Source organism: Mytilus edulis, chromosome 8, assembly GCF_963676685.1.
Source record: "Mytilus edulis chromosome 8, xbMytEdul2.2, whole genome shotgun sequence".
Lineage (NCBI taxonomy): Eukaryota > Metazoa > Mollusca > Bivalvia > Mytilida > Mytilidae > Mytilus > Mytilus edulis.
The window spans coordinates 80,493,094-80,520,487 of record NC_092351.1 but is presented as its reverse complement, the minus strand read 5'-3'; the positions used below and the strand labels follow the sequence as shown (position 1 = coordinate 80,520,487).

At 31.7% G+C, this 27,394-nt stretch overlaps 1 protein-coding gene across 2 annotated transcripts; it reads right to left on the bottom strand.

Moving 5' to 3' along the window:
• Nucleotides 1-2,230: 2,230 nt before the first annotated feature.
• On the bottom strand, nt 2,231-27,008 carry LOC139486364 (very low-density lipoprotein receptor-like). Of its 2 annotated transcripts, XM_071271229.1 has the most exons (11): nt 26,871-26,991; nt 21,398-21,485; nt 20,419-20,547; nt 17,368-17,496; nt 15,503-15,634; nt 8,925-9,077; nt 7,770-7,913; nt 6,592-6,732; nt 4,917-5,045; nt 2,645-2,773; nt 2,231-2,326 (listed from the first exon to the last, which is right to left on the bottom strand). In XM_071271229.1, the coding sequence occupies exons 1-11, from the start codon at nt 26,889-26,891 to the stop codon at nt 2,310-2,312; spliced, it is 1,212 nt and encodes a 403-aa protein (XP_071127330.1). In that variant the 5' UTR covers nt 26,892-26,991; the 3' UTR covers nt 2,231-2,309. The 2 variants fall into 2 exon arrangements, with proteins under 2 accessions (XP_071127330.1, XP_071127331.1); XM_071271230.1 differs by lacking the exon at nt 21,398-21,485 and having other exon boundaries at nt 26,871-27,008.
• Nucleotides 27,009-27,394: the final 386 nt, after the last annotated feature.

Below are 27,394 nucleotides of genomic sequence, written 5' to 3'. Positions count from 1 at the left end.
TCCCTCAACCCAAATTTCACTTATCTGGATTTGGCTTTCCTTTGTGGGTCACTTTCGATCATAAAACATCTTAAGTATGCAAATGCAAGTATTTATGACACTTTATGCTGTTATATCAATACAATTTAAAAACACACTTGACAGGATATCCCTGAAAGGTTTGTTTTGCTAAACAAAACAGGGAAATTGTTCAGTAAATAGTAATCGATTGATAGTTTGACATGTTTTTGTCCACTACAGATCATAACAGTATTGAATATCTTTATTTTCCGGGAAATGTTATTCACCTGTTTCAGTTTGCATTTTTTAGTTGACCAAGTCTTGACCCTAATGATGGTCGATCGACACATTGAGGCAATTCGACTAAATTATATTCATTGTCATTTTTTATCGTTGACGTGACTATTTGTAGTGTTTATGTTCCAGACCGTATGAGAAATTTGGACTGTATGCGTTCTTTTTCAAAATACTCATTCGGTCGGACCGTACGCGTAGGGTCTGACTAATAATAAGAAGGTGGTGAAGTTTATTAAATACAAATGCATATAGCAGATCAACATAACGTAACTTTCAAATTGATATAAAAAACAGTGCAATTGTAATTGAAATAAAAACTTTATATTTTAACTATTTAACAAACTCACGCTAATAAATCTGTTTATCTCTTGTATAAAGCATGTCGATCAGTAATAGCTAATAGTTATCAAAGGTACCAGGATGATAATTTAGTACGCCAGACGCGCGTTTCGTCTACATAAGACTCATCAGTGACGCTCAACATTAATTGAATAAAATCACTGATATGGAAGATATCGGAGGTAAACATAATGTGAGAGAACAACTGTTTTCGAATATTTAGCAACTTTACAAAGAAATGCAAATGCAAAGGAAGATGCATGTCAACTGCAAACATTTAAATGTAAAAAAATATTACGTTACTTGTGGAAGCAAGCGTCATCTTGGGCGAGAATCCCAAAATATATAGGATTCAGATATACAATTAAAAAACTATTTAATTTCAATTGTTCGTTTGTCCATCTAATTGTAATAATAACAATTTGTAAAACTTAAAAAAATATTGTGATCAATGTGTATGTTTAGCTCGTACTGGACCATACGCGTATACTTATACGGCCCAACGTACGCGTGTCGCCTAGGGCGGGAATATCTTTACATTCTTACAATTTCCGTTAGCGCCATGTGTCGCCTAGGGCGGGAATATCTTTACATACTTACAACTCCCGTTAGCGCCATGTGTCGCGCGAATATCTTTACATAGCAGGAGACAATTACATCACCCCTAGTTTTTTTGGTGGGGTTCGTGTTGTTTATTCTTTAGTTTTCTATGTTGTGTCGTGTGTGTTGTTGTTTGTTTGTCTTTTTCATTTTTAGCCATGGCGTTGTCAGTTTGTTTTAGATTTATGAGTTTGACTGTCCCTTTTGTATCTTTCGTCCCTCTTTTACAGATTATAATAAACCACCAATAAAAACCTTCAAAAAGTATGTATACATAATGGGACAACAATTAACAGTAACACAGCACTTAATTTACACAACTTCAAAGACAAAATTGTGTGACTAAACTTTGTTAACATCTTAAGTCATATCATGGTTTGCATATACACATGAAATCAACAACAAATTCACCCCACAAATAAATATATACAGTGCTAAATTATCCAAATGTCCATGAATAAGTTTATAATATCCCCGAAAAATATAAGAATATATATATATATATACGGTGACCTATCAATTTGCACTATCTTTTGGTGCAAATAAAGGCATATTAATCCTACTCTTTTTGAAAATAATATCAATTATCCCCGAAATGTATGCTGCATTGCTTTATGTTTTTATTCAATCTTTTTTTCAGGAAAATTACTGGTAAAGTTGTTGGATGTTTACTTTTTGTGAACATGCTGTTGATTTTAAGGTAATTGTAACTATAGAACGAAAAAGTCAAAGGAAATGATGATGGTCTCCTAATATTGAACGGACATCTAAGAATGCGCTCTTTGTGTTCCAATGCTACATAAACACAATTTGAATTGCTGTATCCCCATTTGTGACATTTTCACTTGTTACATAGATATAAGATGATTAGTATCGTTTTCAGTATGATGGAAATTTATGACCATTCGTTTAATTTGTTTGAGCTTTTGATTTTGACATCAAACCACTATGTGGAAAACATAGAACCACAACAACGATTAAATTGCAATCATAATTCACATGTGTATATTTTTATTTGACGAAAATATCCTTCCTTAGGCTTTTACTTTACAGCCGTCCTCGTGTCGTTCTTACTATTTGAACCAAGCAGCTGAAATAAAGGATATCATAGAGATTAACAAAATTGAAATTTGTTTCATGTTACCTCAAAAATGTTTAATTTTATCCCCGGATCAGATCGTGAAATGTTAAATCAGTACCATATGACAGTTGTTGTCCATTCGTTTGATGTGTTTCAGCTTTTGATTTTGACATTTGATAAGGGACTTTCCTTTTTTGTATTTTCCTCGGAGCTCACTTTTTTTTGGTGATTTTACTGTTGAATCCTAGCGAGGGAAGAACAAAAAAAAATAGAAAATTTGCAGATTTAACATTGTTGTGGTGATATTTACATATACTTTCTATTTACCTTTGCAAAATTCATCATCCTCATCACTGCCATCCGCACAATAAACTTCCTTTCCATCACACAAAGATGAGAAAGGAAAACAATGGATACCATCTCTACATTTAGTGAAGCCAGATGCACAATTTCTCTCTACAATGAAAGAACTATTCTGATTAAAGAAAATGATTAGATTTCTTTTTAAAAATTAAACATAGTATAGCAATGATGTGTAGGAAAATCGATTATTTTAACGATATTTAATAACGATAAATACAATCATAGTGGTGTTACCTGTGTAAGAGGGTTTAACTAAATGATATAACGATAAGTACAATCATATTGCTGTAATCTGTGTAAGAGGGTTTTAACTAAATGATATAACGATAAATACAATCATAGTGGTCTAACCTGTGAAAGAGGGGCTTAACTAAATGAAATAACGATAAGTACAATCATAGTGGTGTAACCTGTGTAAGAGTGGATTAACTAAATGATATAACGATAAGTACAATCATAGTGGTGTAACCTGTGTAAGAGGGGTTTAACTAAATGATATAACGATAAGTACAATCATAGTGGTGTAACTTGTGAAAGAGGGTTTTAACTAAATGAAATAACGATAATTACAATCATAGTGGTGTAACCTGTTTAAGAGGGTTTTAACGATATTTAACAATAAATACAATCATAGTGGTGTAACCTGTGAAAGAGGGGTTTAACTAAATGAAATAACGATAAGTACAATCATAGTGGTGTAACCTGTGAAAGAGGGGTTTAACTAAATGATATCACGATAAATACAATCATAGTGGTGTAACCTGTGTAAAAGGGGTTTAACTAAATGAAATAGCGATAAGTACAATCATAGTGGTGTAACCTGTGTAAAAGGGGTTTAACTAAATGAAATAGCAATAAGTACAATCATAGTGGTGTAACCTGTGTAAGAGGGGTTTAACTAAATGATATAACGATAAGTACAATCATAGTGGTGTAACTTGTGAAAGAGGGTTTTAACTAAATGAAAAAAATATAAGTACAATCATAGTGGTGTAACCTGTTTAAGAGGGTTTTAACGATATTTAACAATAAATACAATCATAGTGGTGTAACCTGTGAAAGAGGGGTTTAACTAAATGAAATAACGATAAGTACAATAATAGTGGTGTAACCTGTGTAAGAGGGTTTAACTAAATGAAATAACGATAAATAGAATCATAGTGCTGTAACCTGTGTAAGAGGGTTTAACTAAATGAAATAACGAAAAGTACAATCATAGTGGTGTAACCTGTGTAAGAGGGGTTTAACTAAATGAAATAACAATAAGTACAATCATAGTGCTGTAACCTGTGAAAGAGGGGTTTAACTAAATGAAATAACGATAAGTACAATCATAGTGGTGTAGCCTGTGTAAAAGGGTTTTAACTAAATGAAATAACAACATGATCGATGTGTATCGACAAAGAATCGTAATCTTGAGTTATATCCTTTACTAATTGAATGAGTGCAAATGATCGGCATAAAATAATACAATCGTTGTCGTTAGTTAGAACAATAAAATGCAACTATTCATTACTACTTTCTAAATTGTTAGTTAGTTAGCATAACATACGTATATTGGGTTAATAAATAAGTTTTTATAAAATATGAAAAAGTAAGATCACAAAAATACTGAACTCAAAGGAAAATCCAATCGGAAAGTCCATAATCACATGGCAAAATCGAATGACAAAACACATCATAAAACGAATGGACAGAACTGTCATATTCCTGACTTGGTAATATTGTAAAACAGAAATTATTTTCCTTCTTGCGAAGCTTGAATTCCGTGCTGGTATTTGGCATAACGTTTTGTCTTGTATACCGTGCTGGTATTTGGCATAACGTTTTGTTTTGAATTCCGTGCTGGTATTTGGCATAACGTTTTGTCTTTTTTTTTTTGTTATATCCACTCTTTTACGTTTGTATTATGTTTTACCCTTCTAAATACCTGGTATCAAGCATTGCTAAAGATTATCTCTAAGTTACCTTCTTTTCGTACAGAATACAATGTATTTTTGTCATAAGAAACATACAAAGGCCATGAACAGTGAAGTATAGACGACTTTTATTATTTGTTTTTTTCGTTTATTTTCATGTTGAACATAGGTTTCTGTGGTCTCTTTAATATTTTCGAAAGATGATTGGTTTTGCCATTTTAAACTTCTGTTATGTCTCTCCAATCTTTTATGTTTTGTTTTCGGCAATTGTTGTGCTTTAAAATCAAACTTGTAAAACTAATGTACAAAACTCATACCTTTGCAGAAATCTTCATTTTTATCGCTTCCATCTGGACAAACGTACCTCAGTCCATCACAAAGGGACACATCGGTGAAACAATGAATACCATCCCTACATTTAGAGTGCCCCGAAGCACATGCATGTACTGTAATGAAACGTTTGTAATTGTAACAACAGTTTCCTGAATTACTGAGGCCAAATACAACGTTGCTAATTTAAGGTTTTCCTTTGAATGGTTTTACCCTTGTAATTTTGGGGCCCTTTAATTATAGCTTGTTGTTCGGTGTGAGCCAATGCTCCGTGTTGCAGGCCGTGCATTGACCTATAATGGTTTACTTTTATTAATTGTTATTTGGATGGAGAGTTGTCTCATTGGCACTCACACCACATCTTCCTATATCCATTATCATTTTCCAAATTTGTATTTACTTGATTTCAATTATGACAATATTTGTCCTGAACTACTGAGTCTAAGTGCAACGTTGCTGATTTAAGGTTTTCTTAAAGTTGCATCATTATTTTTAACATTTTGATTAACCTCATCAAAATTTTATTAAAATGTAAACAAAATGCTGTGTTGAATGAGATATTCTGATATGACGTGCTTCTTTCGCTTTTGTAAACAACATCGTGATAAAATTCTCGATATATCTATACTTAGCGCAGACTCAGAGAGACATAATAATTGATGTTACAATATACCTCCCACGTAAATCCACATGTGTCCGAGAGTATTTACAAACGCTTTACCGATAAATTGAAATAAGACTACAAAAACTTTAATTCTTATTTGAATGCATTATAGAAAAAAAATTAGAAATCTACAAATCAAAATAGAGTAAAATTCAACTAAAGTTCATAATTGTTTTTGGTGCATTTAAGTCATTTCAAAATATGACGTCATACATGCTGAAGCTGGAGGTTTTTCTGTTACCATTGAAATTCGTATACTATTACATTAAAATGATTCTTTGAAGTAGGTGTTGTTTTATTATTTATTCTAATGCATTATTCGCATGTTTACAGATTTCAGCAAGTCAACATGGCTGCTCCTTAGATACGAAATGCCATTTTTAGGATTTGATCATAAATTACGAGAAAAACATTAAGATTAAAAATAACAAATGTTCGGTTTAAGAATTAAAAGAATAAAGTTGATTTTTTTCTAGCGGTTATTTACGAAGTAATTCCTGCAAGATACAGCTAGATTTATTAGAAAGTTTAAGCTTTGTCTAACAGGGAGTAAAAAAGAACAGCAGCACATACGGTATTCCCACCTTCGCTTCAGTTTTTAAATGACTGTTTTTTTCCTATAAGAATTGAAATAATTCATGGAAGGCACACAATTGTTGGAAATTAACACATGACCTGGGCCGTGATATTCGAATTTTATCCTGAGAGTTAGCATAGTTAGCGAGGGATAAAATTAACGAATATGACGGCCCTGTCAATGTGTAAATTTACAACAAGTGTATGGCTTCCATGAATTATTTCATAATCAGACATGTATATGCTTTTATAGTAATTTAAAATTCAACGCGTTATTTCTTTAATGAAATTTATTCATTGGTACTTTGAACAATGTCTAATGTAAACAAAGATTTTAATACTCTTCATAAGTCTGCAGTTTACTCTTTTTTACTTTCGGAAAGCGAATTTTAATTTATAAAGTAATATAGAAATTTATTTACATTTACAAAATTCAGGATCCTCATCACTGTTATCAGCACAATCAATTTTAGAATACCACCTGGTTCCGTCACACAGATGCTTGCGATTAATACACTGGATACCGTCTCGACATTTCACATAGCCGTTGGCACACTCGTGTACTAAAAAAGATAAATACAGCAAACAAAATTTAGGAAAATTTACTGCAACTAAACTTAACTTGCATCTCACTTTATTTTTTATATATAAACAATATATATATTTGGTATTCCTCAGCAAATCCGTATGGTAAAGTTCTGAACCATAACTAGCTCATGTCGAAGGTGTCGACCGCGGCTTTTCACCAATTGAAAATTTCCTTGAGATCCAGATTCGTTTGAACACCACAGTTCTAATTTTATGTCAATTATGTGTACTTGCTTATTAGACAAAGAAACTTTCAAGTCTAGTTTAATTAATTGATAATGTCGCATGCCGTACAAAATAGACCACGCGGGATTAATCAAAAGCATTTGTTCACAATATAAAAGAAAAAAACAGATTCACATAACAAGTATTCCGAAATGTTTTCATGTATATCTAAATATTTATCAAATTATTAATCAAATAATTGATTCCGAGTGCATGGAAAGCCTGTTTGTAGTTTTGTTGTATTCCATTGCATCTTTCTTATTCAGTAGTAGTCAATGACAGTTGTATTTACATTACCATACTTTGTTCTTTCATTGTATATGTACCTCCAAATCTTGAGGGATACAAAAACGAGAAAAAGAATAGATTTCTTTTTTCAATTGCACAATTCTTGTGTTAAAAAAATAATAATGTGGCAGCTAGCAGCATTTGAAAAGTAAACAAGTTGTCATCTTTTGATTACCACGAGAAGACGAATTATGCTGTAAAAGGATGTGCTTTTATTTTTTGATTCCAGCGTCACTGATGAATCTTTTGTACCAGAAACGCGCGTCCGTCGTATATATATAATTTTAATCCTGGTATCTATGATGAGTTTATATTTTATCTTTAACCTAGATTTCGAGATTTTCGGAATGTCTGAGTCGTATACAGATTTACATTTATTCAGACATTTCATTAAAATGGCTGCTGAAAAAAAGACGTTGAACAGCGGTATTCTAATGTTTCCGTTATTTGTTACCTAAATCAGATAATTAAGAAAATAAAAAAGACAGAAAGCGCATACCCCTACAGAATGCCGGATCTTCATCACTCCAATCGTTACAGTTAAACATGGTACCCCTTCTACTTCCACCATCGCATAATCCCCACAAAGGAAAGCATTCATTACCATCACGACATTTAATATAGCCTTCCCCGCATGTCTGGTCTGTTTTCAAAGTAATAGAAGAGACATATTAAGAAAAGCATTCATTACCATCACGACATTTAATATAGCCTTCCCCGCATGTCTGGTCTGTTTTCAAAGTAATAGAAGAGACAAATTAAGGAAAGCATTCATTACCATCACGACATTTAATATAGCCTTCCCCGCATGTCTGGTCTGTTATCAAAGTAATAGAAGCGACAGATTAAGGAAGCATTTATTACCATTACGACATTTAATATAGCCTTCCCCGCATGTCTTGTCTGTTATCAAAGTAATATAAGAGACAGATTAAGGAAATCATTCATTACCATCACGACATTTGATATAGCCTTCACTGCATTGCTGGTCTGTTATCAAAGTAAAATATTGAATTAATTAATAATTTGGTTTACATCGTTATTTCTCATTGTTGAAGGTCGTACGGTGACCTACAGATATTAACGTTTGTGTCATTTGATCTCTTGTGAAGATTTGTTTCATTGGATATCATACCACATCTTTTTTTATATTCATGCACTTTGCAGTTAAGGAAAGTGAAATTCTTAATGGCATTTATATTAAAAAAAAGAGGGACGAACGATACCAGAGGGACAGTCAAACTCAACAATTGAAATTAAACTGACAGCGCCATTGAAAAAAATAAAAAGACAAACAGACAAATAATAATACAGAAGACACAGCATAAAAAACTAAAGACTAAGCAACACGAACCCTACCAAAATCAAGGGGATCTCAGGTGCTTCAAACGGGTAAGCTGATTCTGCTCAACATGGGGCACCCGTCAATTTGCTTATGTTATTACAAATCCGGTTAATAGGCTAATTTGGTAGTACGAAACATATCCGATATCATCCGGGAAACGGTAGTTCCATAACGGTCAACTAACTCGTAATGGCGTAAAATACGAAGGGCTGAAATCAAACTTCACCATTTGGAACTCCTGGTTTAATAGCTTCCTTGTGGGCAGCAGTCCTTTACTAAGGAAATCATGATAGATTAAATGATACATACTTTTACAAAAATCTGGGTCCAGGTCACTTTCATCTTTACAATACGCAGGGACCCCATTACATAAGTTATTTGCGTTGAAACATTGTTTTCCGTCCCTACATTTCCTCCAACCATTCCAGCCATCCCAACCATCAAATTCAGGACAACTGTGTTCTGTAATTAGTTTTACAAATACTAATACAAAAAAAATACCGAACTGCGAGGAAAATTCTTATGTAGAAAATGATGGAGAAAACATGGTTTTACAGCTGGCTAACCCTCTCATTTGTATGACAGTCACATGCAATTTTATTATTTTTCACTCGAAAATTGATCTTCTATAGAAGTTTACAATAAAACGAATATAATTTGGCTTTAAGTGTTCGTTATGAATTAAGATGAATTTACTTAAGCATTTCGGATGCAAAGACATTTATACAAATATATTTCACAATATTTTTAACAACTCGTTACCTCCTTTCTATCATTTCTTTGTCATTTTACGTTACTCTAGAGCTAGCTCAAAGTACGTTGATTTTGTTGAACGAGGAATATTGCTTTCTCAAAGGTTGCTAAGACAGGGCTATGAATCAATCAAATTAAGGTCATCACTCAATAACTTTTACGTTATCATGAGCTGATTGGTCATTATGACAAAAGTGTTTCAGAAATCATGTCTGATATTCCTCCTCAGTCATAATAACCTTCCATCATTACCAAACTGAACAAAGAGATAACACGATGGGTGCCGTATACGGTACAGGAAATGCTTACCCTTCCGGAGAACCTGATTTAACTCCGGATTTATAGTGGAGTTCGTGTTGTTTTTTATTTGTTATTTATAAGTGTTGATGTAAATGTCCTTTGGTTTTGTGAGTCTTTGTTTACTCCTTGGTTTTGATTGTCATTGTCGTTTGTTGTACGACAATCTGATTTTTTACACGTTTTATAAGATATTTTAACATTAAATCGTTTAAAATTTATTACGAATTGATCCTCTCTGTAGGATAGATACATCATTATGCGATTAACCCTCTATCAAAAACCCAGTTCCGCCACTGAGAATAACCGGCATCAAATACTTTTACGAACATAGAAAAACACCATTTGAATTAAAACCAAGAAAGGTCCACAATAAAACACTAAAAACCATCTAGGTGTGGTCAAACTATCATGACTTAGCTAACAGTTTCATTTTTTTTAACAATTACTTGTTAAATTTGATAAATTGGAAAGAAATGAAAGAAAGTTCCATTCATGTCTCTCAAATAAAAGAGTCTTTTCAATAGACCTGCAATCCAACAGAAACACTACAAACCTTATGTTAGTAAAAGAGGGACGAAAGATACCAGAGGGACGGAAGATACCAGCGGGACTGTAAACTCATATATCGAAAATTAACTTACAACACCTAGCCAAAAATTAAAGAAGACAAACAGACAAATAATAGAACACATGACACAACATAGAACACTTAAGAATAAGCAACTCGAACTCCACCAAAAACAAGGGGTGATATCAGGTGCTCTAGGAGGGTAATAGTATAACGTCCGGGCTAACCGTGCTTTTCCATATCGGTTTATGATATTCGAATATTGGTAAACTAATGTCGTCATAACTTAAAACACCGTTCTCTTTCATCTAGTAACTTTCATCTAGTTCGGAGTTTAACTTTTGAATAATTAAACACGCATTTTATTATCGGAACTCTAGTAGTTTAATAATGAGTGTGCTCTTTCATAAAACTTTGTTTTTTGTGTATGTATCAAATTGCACACTCTAAATGGATGTCTCATCTTTAGATGTCTGATCTATACATTGGTATAACGATAGTATCAACTTTAAGGAAAATATTAGATTAAATTTTTTGGAAGGTGAGGAGGACTTACATTTTAAACATGCAACATCTCAGCAATTTGATTGGAGATTATAGAAAGCAACAGATGTTAAAATCAGGACAGTTTGGGAGGAAATCTTTTCAAACGAATAAGCTATGTAAAGTCGGTGATTAAAATAAATATTTCTGTTGTAATTGACACATAACTCACATGTCGAAAACAGAAACAAACACGTCATGGCTGAAAAAACAGGAACAAGAACAAGACAAAAAGACAAATATTTAAGGAATGACTGTAATATTTTTATGTCTATGAAGAAATAACTTATCAAATGTGGTGCACACTGAATAACACGCATAGTTGTTTCTTATAATTTAATTCTAAATTCTATTTTAAACAGGCGTAAATCATGAAAAAACGTTGATGACGTCATGGTCATATGACAAAATTGTGTCTATGATATGATAAGCAAAACGACGTCAGCCAATCAGAAGACGCGTTACATCCAAAATTAAACTATTAGTACATAAGAGTAGTATAATATATAATAATCGTGATGATTTCAGCTTTTTATATAGTTTATCTACCTTAATTAATACGTTACGCTTATACATGTTTGAAGTATATGGACTTAATTTACATGTGTATGCACCTGACATAAAAAAAACCCCAGGATTTTGAGGAAGAACAACTGAAATCGACAGTACATTGGTTTTACGGTCTTGATCTAGAATTCCTTGATCAACAAATATAAAGGCAACAGTAGTATACCGCGGTTAGAAATTCATAAATCGATTACAAACTGAAACTGAGGGAAACACATCAAATATAAGAGGAGCACTACGTCACAACATTAACACAACTTTAAAATGTAACACACAAATAAACGAACTATAATATAATAATGGCCATTTTCCTGACTTGGTACAGGACATTTTAATAAATTCAAAAGGTGGATTGAATCTGGTTTTGTTGCATGACAAACCTTCCGCTTTTATGGCAATGTTAGATATAACATTAAAATCATATCTTTCTGATTTATCTCACTATCGACATGTTTTCGAAGCATTCGATTTTTAAGATGTTAGAATATACGTGAGATTTGTAATCTTACCGATTGTTTTCTTTTTCTGATAGTGATATTTTTTAAGAGCGTTAATTGGCATTGCTGCGATGCATTAACACAGATAACGGTTACTCTGTCGACGTAACATGTCTAACTCATTTCAGAGTTCGTATGATCCCCTCTTTTAAATTTGTAACATTGATCTTTCTCTCCCTAGTCGCTTCCGAGATCTGAACATCTGTACTGTAGTCTGACTTGTACTTTTTGTACACGGTGAACATACTACATGCATTTACTTTTACGTTTCTAGACCAAAATGCAATTTGAATTTTGAGATATTTAGAAAAATCTAGGAATACAAATTTTTGAGGAACCACCAAATTCAGCAGTCTTACATTATTTAATAACTTTGTCTCTCCATCTAAAATTCCTATGCCATACATTGTTATTACAATAACCAAATGATAATTTCATATAATCAATGGATATGAGTTGTAAATATAGAGAAATATAATTGCTTATTGATTATGGTTGAAAGAAGTCCATTTAAAGTGCTGCAAAACAGATATTATAAGGTACATAATGGTTTGTATCCCATGGTAACCAAAAGCAGATCTAGTGTTAACTATTTTAACTGTTGAGTATAGAATTCAAACTCTTTTATTTATGGGCGTTTTTTTTAATAAAAACGTGATTTCTTGTCCCAGCCACTTTAAAAAAAATGTGTTTGATCTTCACAAGTAATTTTTACCTTGAATTAGATTTAACATTTTGAAGCAATTTTTAGAGGATTTATAAGGTATTGATTCCTGAATGGTCCAAAACAACCAAAATGACATGTGCCTAGACCGCCTTTTCGACATATTTATTCTAAAATATCGTAAAAAATGTAGAAATAAGTGTTATTATTACTTAATATAAGTTCTTTAATAATTCAAAAGTATGTTTAGAGCCAACATATTTTAATGAACAGCTTTGAACATAGGATTTATAATTTCAAAAGGTGTGTCCCTGACAAAAAAATGTCCACTACGAAACGAAGTCATTAAAATTTGCTAATAAACAGTTTAATAAAATCAATGTTATTTTGTTTGCAAGAGATATAAACATTAGGGTCTTACAAAAGAAGTGATGCTTTTGTAACGGCAGTTAAATTGTTGGTAAGAAAAATGAGCACATAAAATGGACCAGACTGATACCGTATTTTTGTTAATGTCCACTACGAAACGGATCAAATGTCCTCTTGTATCTGGTTTTAAAATTATGAAAAAATATCAGAGTACAGCTTAATACATGCTTTGATGAATTCAATCAGTCGTTTTACTACTGTAATATAGGGATTGTGAGGAAGAATAAAACATGTCAATGTGTCCCAAACGGTCACCTAACAAACAAGTGTGGAAGAAAAACGTTTCGTAGTGGACACTACAACTACCATGTATAAAAAAGAAGATGTGGTATGATTGCCAATGAGACAACTATCCACAAAAGACCAAAATGACATTAACAACCATAGGTCACCGTACGGCTTTCTACAATGACAAAGCCCATACCGCATAGTGAGCTATAAAAGGCCCCATTAAGACAATGTAAAACAATTCAAACGAGAAAACTAACATCCTTATTTATGTAAAAAAAACATCGGAAATGTAACCCATAAACAAACGACAACCACTGAATTACAGGCTCCTGACTTGGGACAGGCACATACATAAATAATATAGTCTGTTTACTCTTTTTTCAATTATATTCGTGCAAAACAAATAACAAGGGATAGTTTCATGTAATGTTTAGTATGTTTTTATTAACATAGAATAGGGTTGATGTCAACTACGAAACTTTTTTCCGCTACAAAACGGTTTTGTCAACTGCGAAACGCATCAAAATGTCCACTACGTAACATGAGTTGTACCTTCATATGTTAATTACTGTCTAATCTTTATCGATAAAAAATGGTTCTCCAATTCAGAAAAAAATGAGATCGTTCTAGTATATAAAGTAAACAAACTGGAATGTCTATAGGAGACATTTAAAATTGCAATAAGATATGTGTTTAGAGGCAGTTCGTATTGGAAAAATGGTTCCAGTACACAAATTATGAATATAATATCATTTTGAAGAGTATCTAAGTTTGCAGTTTTAGTTTACAAACAGGTCCATAATAGAGGTATTCAAAATAATTCTTGAAATAAAATTTTAGACAAGTTGATTTTCCTTCTTTTTTTTTTTTTTTTTGGTGTCAAAGTCACGCGTTTATTGAAAAACGCCCTTATATGTATCCAATACCTAGAAAAACCATGTATTTGATACTGATTCTGAATTAATTCACCAATTTCAGATCGGTTGCTAGGGCTTTTCTTTATAATGCTATGGTCCTTCAGCCATTCAAATTAAAGCTATTATATTTTTATCATTTTCAAAAAAATGATATTGTCTGTTAAATTACATTAATATTAAAAAAATAGCAAAATCTTGATAATGAACAAGTATTGTTTTTGTCATTTTTATTAATTTTAACAGTTTTGGTTGCTACGGTAACAAAAAAAATACAAAAATACCCAGACTTTTTTTTCTGCTTTTAATAATTCAATATATGAACTTTAAGATGCAATCATAGTTTATAATGAACTTGCTTGCCCAATGTAAATTTTTCTTGATTTAAAATATGATATTTAAGCCATTTTCAGAAAATGTCAAAATACAGATTTTTGCCCTTTTTTAAATACCATTTTAGCCTTAATAAAAAAAATATTTCACAACCTCAACATCAAAATATAAACTTCAAAAAATGCTAATTTATATGTTGATTTTTTTTTTTTTTAAATTTTAAATTGTCATTATCATAAAATTGCTGCAACCAAAAAGTATACATTTTCCAATTTTCATGTCTGATTTCATCATAAATTCCTGAAAAAAAATGGCTGCATGTTTCCATAGCAATCGTTAAAAAAAATGAAATAAAAAATAGCTTGCAAACTTTATTTCAATCTTAGCTGCCTATTATATAAAAAAATAAAGCAGTTCTGAGACATTCATGAATCACCCCCTGTCTGGATCTTACAAATAACTGTACTTAAGTGCTAGTTCACAATGAAATAATCCGAAGGTACACCAGTCATCATACTAAGACATATAATTATGATTTCTACCCGATCAATCTATACTCTTACTACTCCTAAATTATGTCTGCTGACTCGGAAAGCAGTATTTCATGTGAATCCCTTAAGGGTTAACATTTACATTCATATGTTTGTCTTGAATGTATATTTTGAATTTGAATATACGTAAGCTATCGTTTATCGGCTTTACAGACAAACATAAGGATTAATATATATAGAATTGCACGAGGTCGCACGACCACCAAATTCAATCATGATTCCAAACGGCGACCGTAGATCCTTTTTTGAAATCCTTATACTGTTTTGAGCATATACTTCTGATAGTAAAATCACCATAATGAAAGCTTGTAGCTCTACAGCATACTTTTTTGCTCTTTTCTAGAATATTAAAATACCGAATAACTTCAATATCAATATCAATGCGTTCGTTTATATTCTATTGAAAGTTTCAATGGAAGTCTAAGAGAGAGAGACAAAAGATACCAGAGGGACAGTCAAACTCAGAGATAGAAAATAAACTGACAACGCAATGGCTAAAAACAAATTTCAATGGAATTGTAACTATAATTTACTCACGTTCACAGAACTCTGGGTCTTCATCACTGTGGTCCGGACAACCATATGATCCTGCACGATCACAGAGCCATTGAGACATGAAACAGTGAACACCATTCCTACACTTAGTGTAACCAGGCTCACAATTTTGATCTATAACAAAAACAGATACTCAATTGATTTTATAGCTTGCTGTTCATTGTGAGCTTAGGCTCCGTATTGAAGACGGTATTTTGATTTATTAGGGGTTATTCTTAGGTTGTAACCTGAATGGAGAGTGGTCTTTTTGGTATTCACACCTCATCTTCTTATACTGTTGATTCAGTAATATTCGTCGGATACCAATTTTCGTGGATTTCGTGGGCACAGGGACAACACGAATTTAAATGTTCAACGCAATGCAAATTTTCTAAAAAAAAATGCATGTAAACTTTGTCAAAAACCACGAATTTAATATCCACGAATATGCAGATTTTTCTCTTTTTCACAAAAATTGGAACCGACAAAAATAGATGAATCCACAGCTATCTAAATACTTGAATTCTCAAAACTGAATGGCCGCAGGTAAAAAAAGGATAACATAATAATTTATCAACTTATACACGAGATCAAATACAGACAACAATTCATAAAATAAATAGAACATTATAATTAAATAACGAGTGCTATTCATTTTTAAATGCAAATATTCTACATAGGAATCAACTTTCTGACACCTACATTAACTCTTTACCATTCGGCAAAAATTGCACTATTTTTGCCGCTGAGGAACGATCAAATTTCAATCAATCATAACTTTCTTATTACTATTAGTAGGCTTATCAACTAAGACTTTATAGAAAATAGTTTTTCAGTAATATTAATGGCAGGTTTGTAAAAAAATATATCATCTTTGATCACGTGATAATCAGTCCAATGTCACGTGACAACAACAAAAAACTCAGAAAATTGTAAAATGTCGATACAAAATGTCCTTTTTTTAAGTTTATTTATAGAAATAGTATCAATAGAGCATCCAAATACAATGTTAGAAATAACATCTCTAAAAAAAGAACCCTGCATTGTCTATTTATGTGAGAAACATAAACATGCTATTTGGGTGATTTGGGTCAAAAAGGCTATTTTCGAGCTTTCTGGGTAAAAAACGTAGCTAAACTGTGCAACTGAAGTGCATCCACACTCTAATCCCTACAATCATTTAAAAGACAGAAAAACAGAAGTCTGGCCGCTTCTAAGAAATTCTAAGAAATAGTTGCTGAAAATTACTGACATGTTGACAATGTTCACTGTTTCTATTCGTTTTTTGTAGAAATTAATTAAAAAAAATAACTCAATGAACCTTCATTTTATAAAGCTCAACACAAACCTGAAAGAAAAAGATCCATAACGGACCGATTTTTTGCGGTTTATAGCAACCAAACACAATATTTTCATAATTCGAGATTAGCACAATTCTAAAGTTTTTTTGTATTAAATTTTAGCTGTTTTTTTTCAAACGATAATATCTTAATTGCTTTATTCAACCACAGAGATCAACCCCAAAACACACAACAGCAATTTATACGTGTAGCGGAAACTCACAGGTTTCATTTAGGCCCTTGGTGAAATCTGTTGATAGTCAAATGGCAAATAATTTAAGTATTGAATCCAAATTTTACGCAAAAAAGTGCTTATGACCCGAATTCGGGTTATAGTAACGGTAGAGAGTTAATAGCCATATAAAATATATATTCTATTCATCAGTAAACATTCACGAAATACTGATAACTTTTAATATCAGTAATCCAGATTCAAATGGCAACATTTGAATATCGATCTTATTGGTAATATTTCCCATCTTACATGCAAACAAACCGTATGATGATATATAAAAGTTTCGCCCTTACCTCTACAAAAGTCGGGATCTTTGTCACTTTGATCACGGCAGTAAGTCGTCTTGCCATCACACAGATCTCGTAATGGGAAACATTGGATTCCATCTCTACATTTAGCATGAGTGGTAGGACAAGTCTGTGCTGTAGATTATAGTGTTAAATTAAAGTAAATATGTAATGATACCATATGGGAAACATTGGATTCCATCTCTACATTTAGCATGAGTGGTAGGACAAGTCTGTGCTGTAGATTATAGTGTTAAATTAAAGTAAATATGTAATGATACCATATGGGAAACATTGGATTCCATCTCTACATTTAGCATGAGTGGAAGGAAAAGTCTGTGCTGTAGAGTCTAGTGTTTAATGAAATTAAATATGTAATGATATCATATGGGAAACATTGAATTCTATCTCTACATTTAGCATGAGTGGAAGGAAAAGTCTGTGATGTAGAGTCCAGTGTTTAATTAAAGTAAATATGTTATGATACCATATGGGAAACATTAAATTCTATCTCTACATTTAGCATGAGTGGAAGGACAAGTCTGTGCTGTAGTGTGTAGTGTTTAATTAAAGTAAATATGTAATGCTATCATTTTGGAAACATTAATTTCTATCTCTACATTTAGCATGAGTGGAAGGACAAGTCTGTGCTGTAGAGTCTAGTGTTTAATTAAAGTAAATATGTAATGATACCATATGGGAAACATTAAATTCTATCTCTAAATTTAGCATGAGTGGAAGGAAAAGTCTGTGCTGTAAAGTGTAGTGTTTAATTAAAGTAAATATGTTATGATACCATATGGGAAACATTAAATTCTATCTCTACATTTAGCATGAGTGGAAGGACAAGTCTGTGCTGTAGTGTGTAGTGTTTAATTAAAGTAAATATGTAATGCTATCATTTGGGAAACATTAATTTCTATCTCTACATTTAGCATGAGTGGAAGGACAATTCTGTGCTGTAGAGTCTAGTGTTTAATTAAAGTAAATATGTAATGATACCATATGGGAAACATTAAATTCTATCTCTACATTTAGCATGAGTGGAAGGAAAAGTCTGTGCTGTAGAGTCTAGTGTTTAATTAAAGTAAATATGTAATATATCATATGGGAAACATTAAATTCTATCTCTACATTTAGCATGAGTGGAAGAAAAAGTCTGTGCTGTAGAGTCTAGTGTTTAACTAAAGTAAATATGTATTGATACCATATGGGAAACATTAAATTTTATTTCTACATTTAGCATGAGTGGAAGGACAAGTCTGTGCTGTATTGTAGAATCAAAGTCAATATGTAATACCACCGAATCTTTGTACCTTACTGACAACAGCATCGTAAAAGGAGTAGGTTCAGTAAGACCCCTTTTTGGCCCCAAAATATAGCAGTTTTACAAAATTGTTAAAGTGTATACTTTTAGTGATTTATTGGACAGTAGAATGCTTCTGCTACATAAATATGGGCTGTTTTTGACAATACGATGTTCATATATAGAGTACTAGCACCATTAAGTCATGCTAAATTACTGAAATCTTCACAATTGTAACATTTTGGTTAAATTTTAGACGGTTTCCGTGTAAAAAGAAAGTGGCCGCATTCGTGTTCATCCAAAATATTTAAATGTAAGTTGTATTTGATGATAATACATAACATATTTAAAGGTTGAGGATGAACACGGATGCGGCCACGTTCATTTTTGACAAAAACCATCTCAAATGTGACATTTTTCAGCCTATTTGGTAGATTTTTCATATTTGAGCTTGAATCGGAGCGTTTTTAATGGCTAAATTGGTTAAAATCTTTCACATAAATTAATTGAATCAAATAAAATAGACACTTAAGTGTTTAAAAAGTGGTCAACATCTTTCGTCAGATGAACCTGACATTTGAGGCCAAAATTGGTCCTTACCGGACCTACTCCTTTTATTTCATGGCATTACAGGAACCCAAGCGGTATAATTGAAGAAATATTCGTCGTATAATCGTAATCCGTACTCCTTTTGCTAGATGTTTTCAAGTACTTACGTTTTTGTTTTGTCATATTTTCATTAAGCCTCTCTCACATTTTCCAAACCACAAAAAGCTGATTTTTTTCAGAACGTATTCAGAAAATACTAATTATGGTATTTGTTGTCAGATTTTATTCTGTATTTATAATTTATAGTGTAATATTTTATTATTACAGTGAGCTTTTGCTAAACTAGAAATGACTTGTAAGTAAAAAATATACAAACTTGATCTTTATGTTTTCCTTTCACTATGGTCATTTTGAAAAATTTAATAACACTCGTCAATTCTGACTGTCTTATCTATTATGATCAAAGAATCGTTAATGATTATTGCATCATCCAGTACTAGAATCCTTAGCATGATTAGCACAACCGATAATATATACGAAAAAAACTATCCACTTCATTTAGGTAAACATTAAAGTCATATGAAACCTCAAATTTAAAAAAATCATGCATATGTTTTTTTATAGCTAAAAGGATAGTTTTCATTATACAACTTTTGTACATATACTTTTTTCTGAGGAAAATTCTTTAATTTGTCCACATTTTGAAGAAGTTTATTTGTTTTTAATTGCTTGCTTCCAGGAAGCAACTCCCCGACATATTTTCCGTATGCATAGTGACCTGAGCGTAACCCTCCTCGTAAAAATCCGGCGATCGAAATACGCATGGATCTGTCATTAAAATAAACAATTATCTGATTGTACATGTTAAACACGTGCTCAATACTCATGCTTTTTATTATTTATTTACTATAAGGTGACAATCGGTAAACTTCGGCTTTAAAACACGGCATTTAACGAGCAGCCATATTTGTTAAATCATAACAGACAGAGAGAAAAAAAAATGACGATTATACGATATATTTGCGTAAAAAATGAAAAAATCGTGCACAGAGTTCTAAGTTTATGATACATACATGCATTGGTTCAAGAATTGGATAATCATTATTTTTCCCCACTCACTGGTGTCATATGACTTTAAATAATGATTTCATAGAGATGAAGAGTTTAATTGACCTTTATTGTCCCATTTTCTATATACTTACCTCTGCAAAACTCGGGATCCTTGTCACTACTATCTTTACATATCGCTGTCGTACCATCACATAATGATGTAAGAGGGAAGCATCGAATCCCGTCTCTACAACGGATATAATTATCCGGACAACGTTTGTCTATTCAAAAAAACATATACTAAGAATTTGCGAAAGCCTGTTTAAAAATGATATTTATGTTACATTATCATTGTGATATGTCAGTGTGACGATTACTCATTTTCTCTTTTTTAACTGACCGTTTTACTTGTTTAATATTTTCAGTTCTTTACATGTAAACTGCTGGTTTGATAGGCAGAAAAAGAAAATCTCACTGCCTTAAATATAAGTCTTCATAATTTATTATACAGTTATGGGATTAAACGTCCATTGAACAGAAATTGGTACAACTTTATATAATAAAAGTATTATTCGCACAACGTACAAAAAGATAAGTCGAAGTATTAAACAATTACTGTTAATCGGACTACTTTTTTTCATCATCTGTTAACTTAAAAGTCAACAATACTTTAGAAACGAGACCCTTTTTTTTCGATTAAAGAATTACAATTCTGAGCGTATATTCATGCAGTAACATGAGCAACACGACGGGTGCCACATACGGAGCTGGATCGCTTACCTTTTCGGAGCACCTGAGATCACCCCAAATTTTTGGTGGGATTGGTGCTGCGCAGTCTTTGGGTTTCTATGCTGTGTCTTTTGTACTGCTAGTATTATTTGTCTGTTTGTCTTTTTTTATTTTTAGTCATGGCGTAGTCAGTTATTATCGATATATTACTTTTGCTGTTTCTCTTGTATCTTTCGCCCCTGTTTTATCTATACTTAATTTCTATTTTGACGTGCATGAATTTTTTTCCTATATATCAATAAAATCATTTTGGCCGCATTTAAAAAAGAAGAAAAACAATGTGCTTAGTTGTATTCATGATTAACTGTCAACAAAGTTTACATTTTTATTACATATACAAACCTGCAGCGTCCACTCTGCTTTTCAAAATACTGCAGTTCACAAATACAAGAAAAGCGTAGTATACGAATTTCAGCGTCATGTTTGCAACCTAGAAGATCATGAAATGTCGGTACACTTGTTCAAAGTAAAAACATGATAAATAAATACCGAATTCCATGGAAAATTTCAAAGTCCGTAATCGATTGGAAGTTCAAACACTCAAACACATGAAACGAATAACAACTATCATATTTCCGAATTGGTTTAGTCAATTTCTTAAACTACAAACCATTAAAAGTCTGAAATGGCCTTTATCTGTACTCGACTGTACTGATTTTTACTCGACCAGTCTGAATTCGTCTGAGATTTACTTGATAATACTCGACTGTAGTCTGAACCATACTAAACAGTCTGAATGTGTACTTGACCAGTACTTAACCATTTTATACGAGTCTGAACCGTACTCGACCTAGTCTGAACCGTACTTGACCTAGTCTGAACCATACTCGACCTAGTCTGAACCATACTCGACCAAGTCTTAACCAACCTAGACATATTCTTTGTATCTATCAACTGAATTTTATCAATTTAGAAATTTTTAAATAAAAATGAAATTTGAACAACAACTTGAAATTACAAATGTATTCAATACAGTATTGAAATTAAAATTTCACAATAATCAGCCATAATATAACTTCAACTCAATATTAATCAACACTTACATACTAATGTATATCAACTTTTAAAATATAAATAAAACAAGCTGATCAAATAATCTAAAAAAGTGAGTTGTGACTAATATTTTCAATATTATGCAAAATTTTATGATTATTTCGTAAGTATTTTATGGTAACAGGACTATTTTCACCATTAACTTAAGCCTAGTATAGATTTGTGGTGTCAGTTGAGTTCAGGTAATAAGGCAGTGAATGTTTTTTATTAAGATATATATAAAATAGTATATAAAACAACTTATTAAATTTTTTTTAAAAATGAGAGCTTAATTGTTTTGTTTTATTAAACCAAGAATTTAATTTAATCATGATAATAAAATTTCCATAGCAATCCTTGATAACCTTTTTAAAAAAGGAAATGTATTCCAAAGTAACAGTAAAAAAATATTTCAATTAATTTAAGTATTTTTTTGTTCTCAAATTAACATTAAATGCGGCGTAAAGTAACCAACAATCAATCAATCATAAAGCACTTTAATATGTTCTTATTACCTCAGTACATGTGTGTTTTACAGGTAAAGAGAAAGCCCTATTTTCTTAAATTCGTGTATTTCTTATCATGTATATTCGACAGGACTTGTTATTTAATTTAAACATGCAATTTTGAATCAATGTTATTTAGAATTTAAAACCTCTGGCCAGGTGTGATCTTGTTTATGAATTTGACCCCAAGCAGAGGTTATACTTTATATTTCACCACTAATCAGAAAAACAATTTTATTTATTTATTTTATTTTATCCCTTTTTTATATAAGCTATATATAACATAATTTTTTTTATCCTAAATATAATATGAGATATATTTCTTTTATAAGGTTATTTTTTTTATAAATTTTGTTGGCTGTTGTTATATATATCAGTTAAAAAGAAATTTATTTTAACAGTTAAAAAAGTAGAGGTTTTTTGGTCTAGTATGGTTCAGACTGGTCGAGTATTGTTCAGACCTTTGGTTTAGTATGGTTTAGACTGGAAAAATAGGTAGAGTACATGTTGAGAATGGGTTAATATAAAAAAGAAGATGTGGTATGATTGCCAATGAGACAACTATCCACAAAAGACCAAAATAACACAGACATTAACAATTATAGGTCACCGTACGGCCTTCAACAATGAGCAAAGCCCATACCGCATAGTGAGCTTTAAAAGGCCCCGATAAGAAGACTGTTTCAGACTGGTCGAGTAATAGTTCAGACTATTTTCAACGGCAAGGATAAGGGTCAAGTACGATTCAGTACAGTCAAGTATGGTTCAGACTTGGGTCGAATAATGTCAAGTTAAAGTCAGACTAATTCAGACTGGTCGAGTAAAAATCAGTGCAGTCGAGTACAGATATGAGGCAGGCATAACCTGTGAATGGGGACGAAGTCTGTATGTATTATTTTCTTACCTCAAACATGTTAATATTTATAAAGGAAACGGAGATACCGTAACGTTCCCGATTTCGGTTCTGTGGTTAGGGATTTAGCTGTGACGTTGTTTAAATTATGACGTCATATTCAATGTAAACAAAAGAAACGCTTCCATCAGGTAACGTTTTTTTTCAGTGCAGTTTTTGCTTCGTTGACATCTAAAGCCGCCTACGAGTTTGTGAATTTCAGACTGAATCAAAAACCCAATCGTTACCTTGACTCTTTTGTCGGATTGTTGTCTATTCACACATTTCGCGTTTCAATTCTTAATTCTATTTAAAACAGAAAGAGGATCTGAGCCTTTTATTTCCTTGAAAGCAATTATACATGGACACAGGATCTATATTTAACAAGGATTATGAAATGAAAATTGAGCGAATATTGCAGTTGTATTCAGGGAGAATTATTTGTCGACAAAAGTTTGTAATGTGGTAATGAAGCCAAATCTATATCCATGTATTTGATTACGTCTTGATAAAGGTTACATTTTTGAGTCTGTACTGACATTTTGTTTTTTCGCATTAAATTACATAAACATGAATAATTCTGTAATTTATGATGAATACAATACTTAATACCGATTATTATATTTTATTTTTGTGATCTTTTTGATGGTAATCAATGAAAATAACTGACCGCTTTTTCTATCCAAAAAAATTTTTTGTAAACTTAATATGAAACTCAAACCACCAAGAAGGTAGACATTGCCAGAAAAATGTTTTTATTAGTTTTTATAGTTTTCATGTCGATACAACAGAATCTTATTAATGTTAAAAACTCATGTTTATAAAGAAAATATCAAAATAGTTAAAACATAGATTTAAAATTAGACTTGGTTTAGATGATAACTGTAATCTTTATCAACAGGAAAAACATATTTTGTAGCTCAAAAACTTATTTGTGTATTTTTCATATATTCGTAAAATGTTAACATACCTTCAGCTGATACTTTGAAAAATAATACATGTACATGTTTAAACAAAATAAATCAACCTTGAGAAAACAGCTTGAAGTATGAAAACATTTTCGCTAAAATTTGTCACATTCACAAAAGACGAACTATTATACAAAAGATAAATGAACTAGCTGGAACAGATTTATAACAGTATGTTTTCACACATATCTTGGTCACGAACCTAAAAATTATAACAATAAACGTTATAGTCGAAATTTCACAAAATTAATGAAAATTAGAGTACATTGTATTAAAAATGTACCTCGAGCTAAAAATTCTAACATTGTAGTTCAGTCAAACTATAAAGATTTAACTTCAAACTAATTGCAACAGAAAATGTTTTATTTCTAATTTATAGCATTAAGCCCTTAATATACACAAAAAAGATTTAAATTAGAACTGGTTGAGATGATAGCTATAATCTTAATGAATAGGAAAGACAGAGTTTGTTTATTTGTAGCTCAAACACTTATTTGTTATATTTGTAAAATTTTAACATACCTTCAGCTGAAACTTCAGAAAACAATAGGAGATATGACATTACTTAAAATTAAATATCACGGTTTTTATTCTGGTTGTATGATATACCATTATCATTTAAATATTAAGTACATAATTTTGATCATTAAATAAGCTACGATGAAGTGTGGTAAATTGTTCTCTGGTGGAGAGTTGTCTCGTTGGCCATCATACCACATCTTTTTATCTTATAATATCCAAAGTTAATTATGATAAATTTAGCCTATTTATGTAAAGTATCTAAGATAGTCGATATCATTGATTTCTTAAGGGTCTCGATTTGGTATCCCGAACACAGAATTATGGGTATCAAAGTGATATTTTCGTTTTCTTAAAACATGTTATAATGTACAATTTGTGCATATAAGAAGTGTATGCAATAAATGACGTTATTATCAAACACTGGCCACGTTACTCATTATGCTCTCAGTGACTAGCAATATCGAAAACAGTAAAATAACCAAGATAATGAACTCAGAGGAAAATTAAAAAATTAAAAACGGAAAGTCCATAATCAAATGTCAAAATCAAAAGCTCAAACACATCAAACGAAGGGATAATAACTGTCATATTCTTAACTAGGCATTTATGTAGAAAATGGTTGATTAAACCTAGCTTGATTGCTTACTAAACGTCTCACATGCATGACCGTCGCATTACTTTCGGAAACGAAAATAAAACTTTATAAAATTTAAAAGTAACTGAGGATACCAACTCCCTCAACCCAAATTTAACTTATCTGGATTTGGCTTTTCTTTGTGGGTCCCTTTCGATCATAAAACATCTCAAGTATGCAAATGCAAGTATTTATGACACTTAATGCATAACTTTCAAATTGATATAAAAAGTGCAATTGTAATTGAAATAAAAACTATTTAACAATTTCACGCTAATTAGATCTCGTTGTTCGTTAGTCCATCTTATTCTAATAATAACAATTTGAAAAACTAAAATAAAAAAATTGTGATAAATGTTTGGGTTTTTTTTAATTTCTTGTTTACAAAACTTTGAATTTTTCGAAACACTGAGGATTTTCTTATCCCAGGCATAGATTGCCTTAGCCGTATTTGGATATTTGTATATGAATATTTATATATGAGCGTCACTGATGAGTCTTATGTAGACGAAACGCGCGTCTGGCGTACTAAATTATAATCCTGGTATCTTTGATAACTGTTTGTTTAAATTTAACCCATATGATGACATGTATGGTTAGCTCGTACTGGACCATACGCGTATACTCATACGGTCCGACCGTACGCGTATGGTCGGTCCGCACGAGTATACGTATACGGTCCGGACCGTACGCGTACGGTCCAAATAATCATATGGTCTGGAACATATACATGATATTCAACTTTAATTAAGTGATTTAAGGGCACTTGTTGCAAAGATAAGTAGGGTTTAATATCTACATTAATCATTGAAGAAGATCATGACAAAGTCCACAACACGTGGTCATAGAAAATTTATGAAAGCCACAGCAAATAACCTACATGTATTTGCTATACAAATTATATTTGTACACCCTTGCTTTCATTTTGTTATCTTTAAGTTGTTTACGATGCATAAACATATAAAGCTAATACGGGTTATAAGACTATTTCTAACAATTAACTAGACTTTTTTTTGAAATAATTGAAAATAGAAAAATTTCGGTTCACTTTTAGAGAATTATTAATAATATTTTGTTCATGGGCAATTTTAAGAATTTGGTATCATCCTTAGTATATATCTAATGCTTGGTCTGATACCAAACTGTATCAATTTATTTGAAAATATGAAGTCAAGTTATAAACAGTATTATATTGTTAAATGCACTGTTTCTGAAAAATGCTCACATTAGTAAGTGGTATTACCTAAAAGCATATACTTACAGTTCGATACTCCACCTCCATAAATGACGTGATCCATACTGAGGAAGATCATTGTGAAACACAAGACAGCATTGGAAACTTCCATGAATAATATGACTTGATTTTTAAACTCCTTCCCTTTACATAGAAGGATGTTAATATATAATAAAATTGAGAATGGAAATGGGGAATGTGTCAAAGAGACAACAACTCGACCAAATAAAAAACAACAGCAGAGGGTCACTAACAGGTCTTCAATGTAGCGAGAAATTCCCGCACCCGGAGGCGTCCCTCAGCTGGCCCCTAAACAAATATATACTAGTCCAGTGATAATGAACGCCATACTAATTTCCAAATTGTACACAAGAAACTAAAATTAAAATAATACAAGACTAACAAAGGCCAGAGGCTCCTGACTTGGGACAGGCGCAAAAATGCGGCGGGGTTAAACATGTTTGTGAGATCTCAACCCTCCCCCTATACCTCTAACCAATGTAGAAAAGTAAACGCATAACAATACGCACATTAAAATTCAGTTCAAGAGA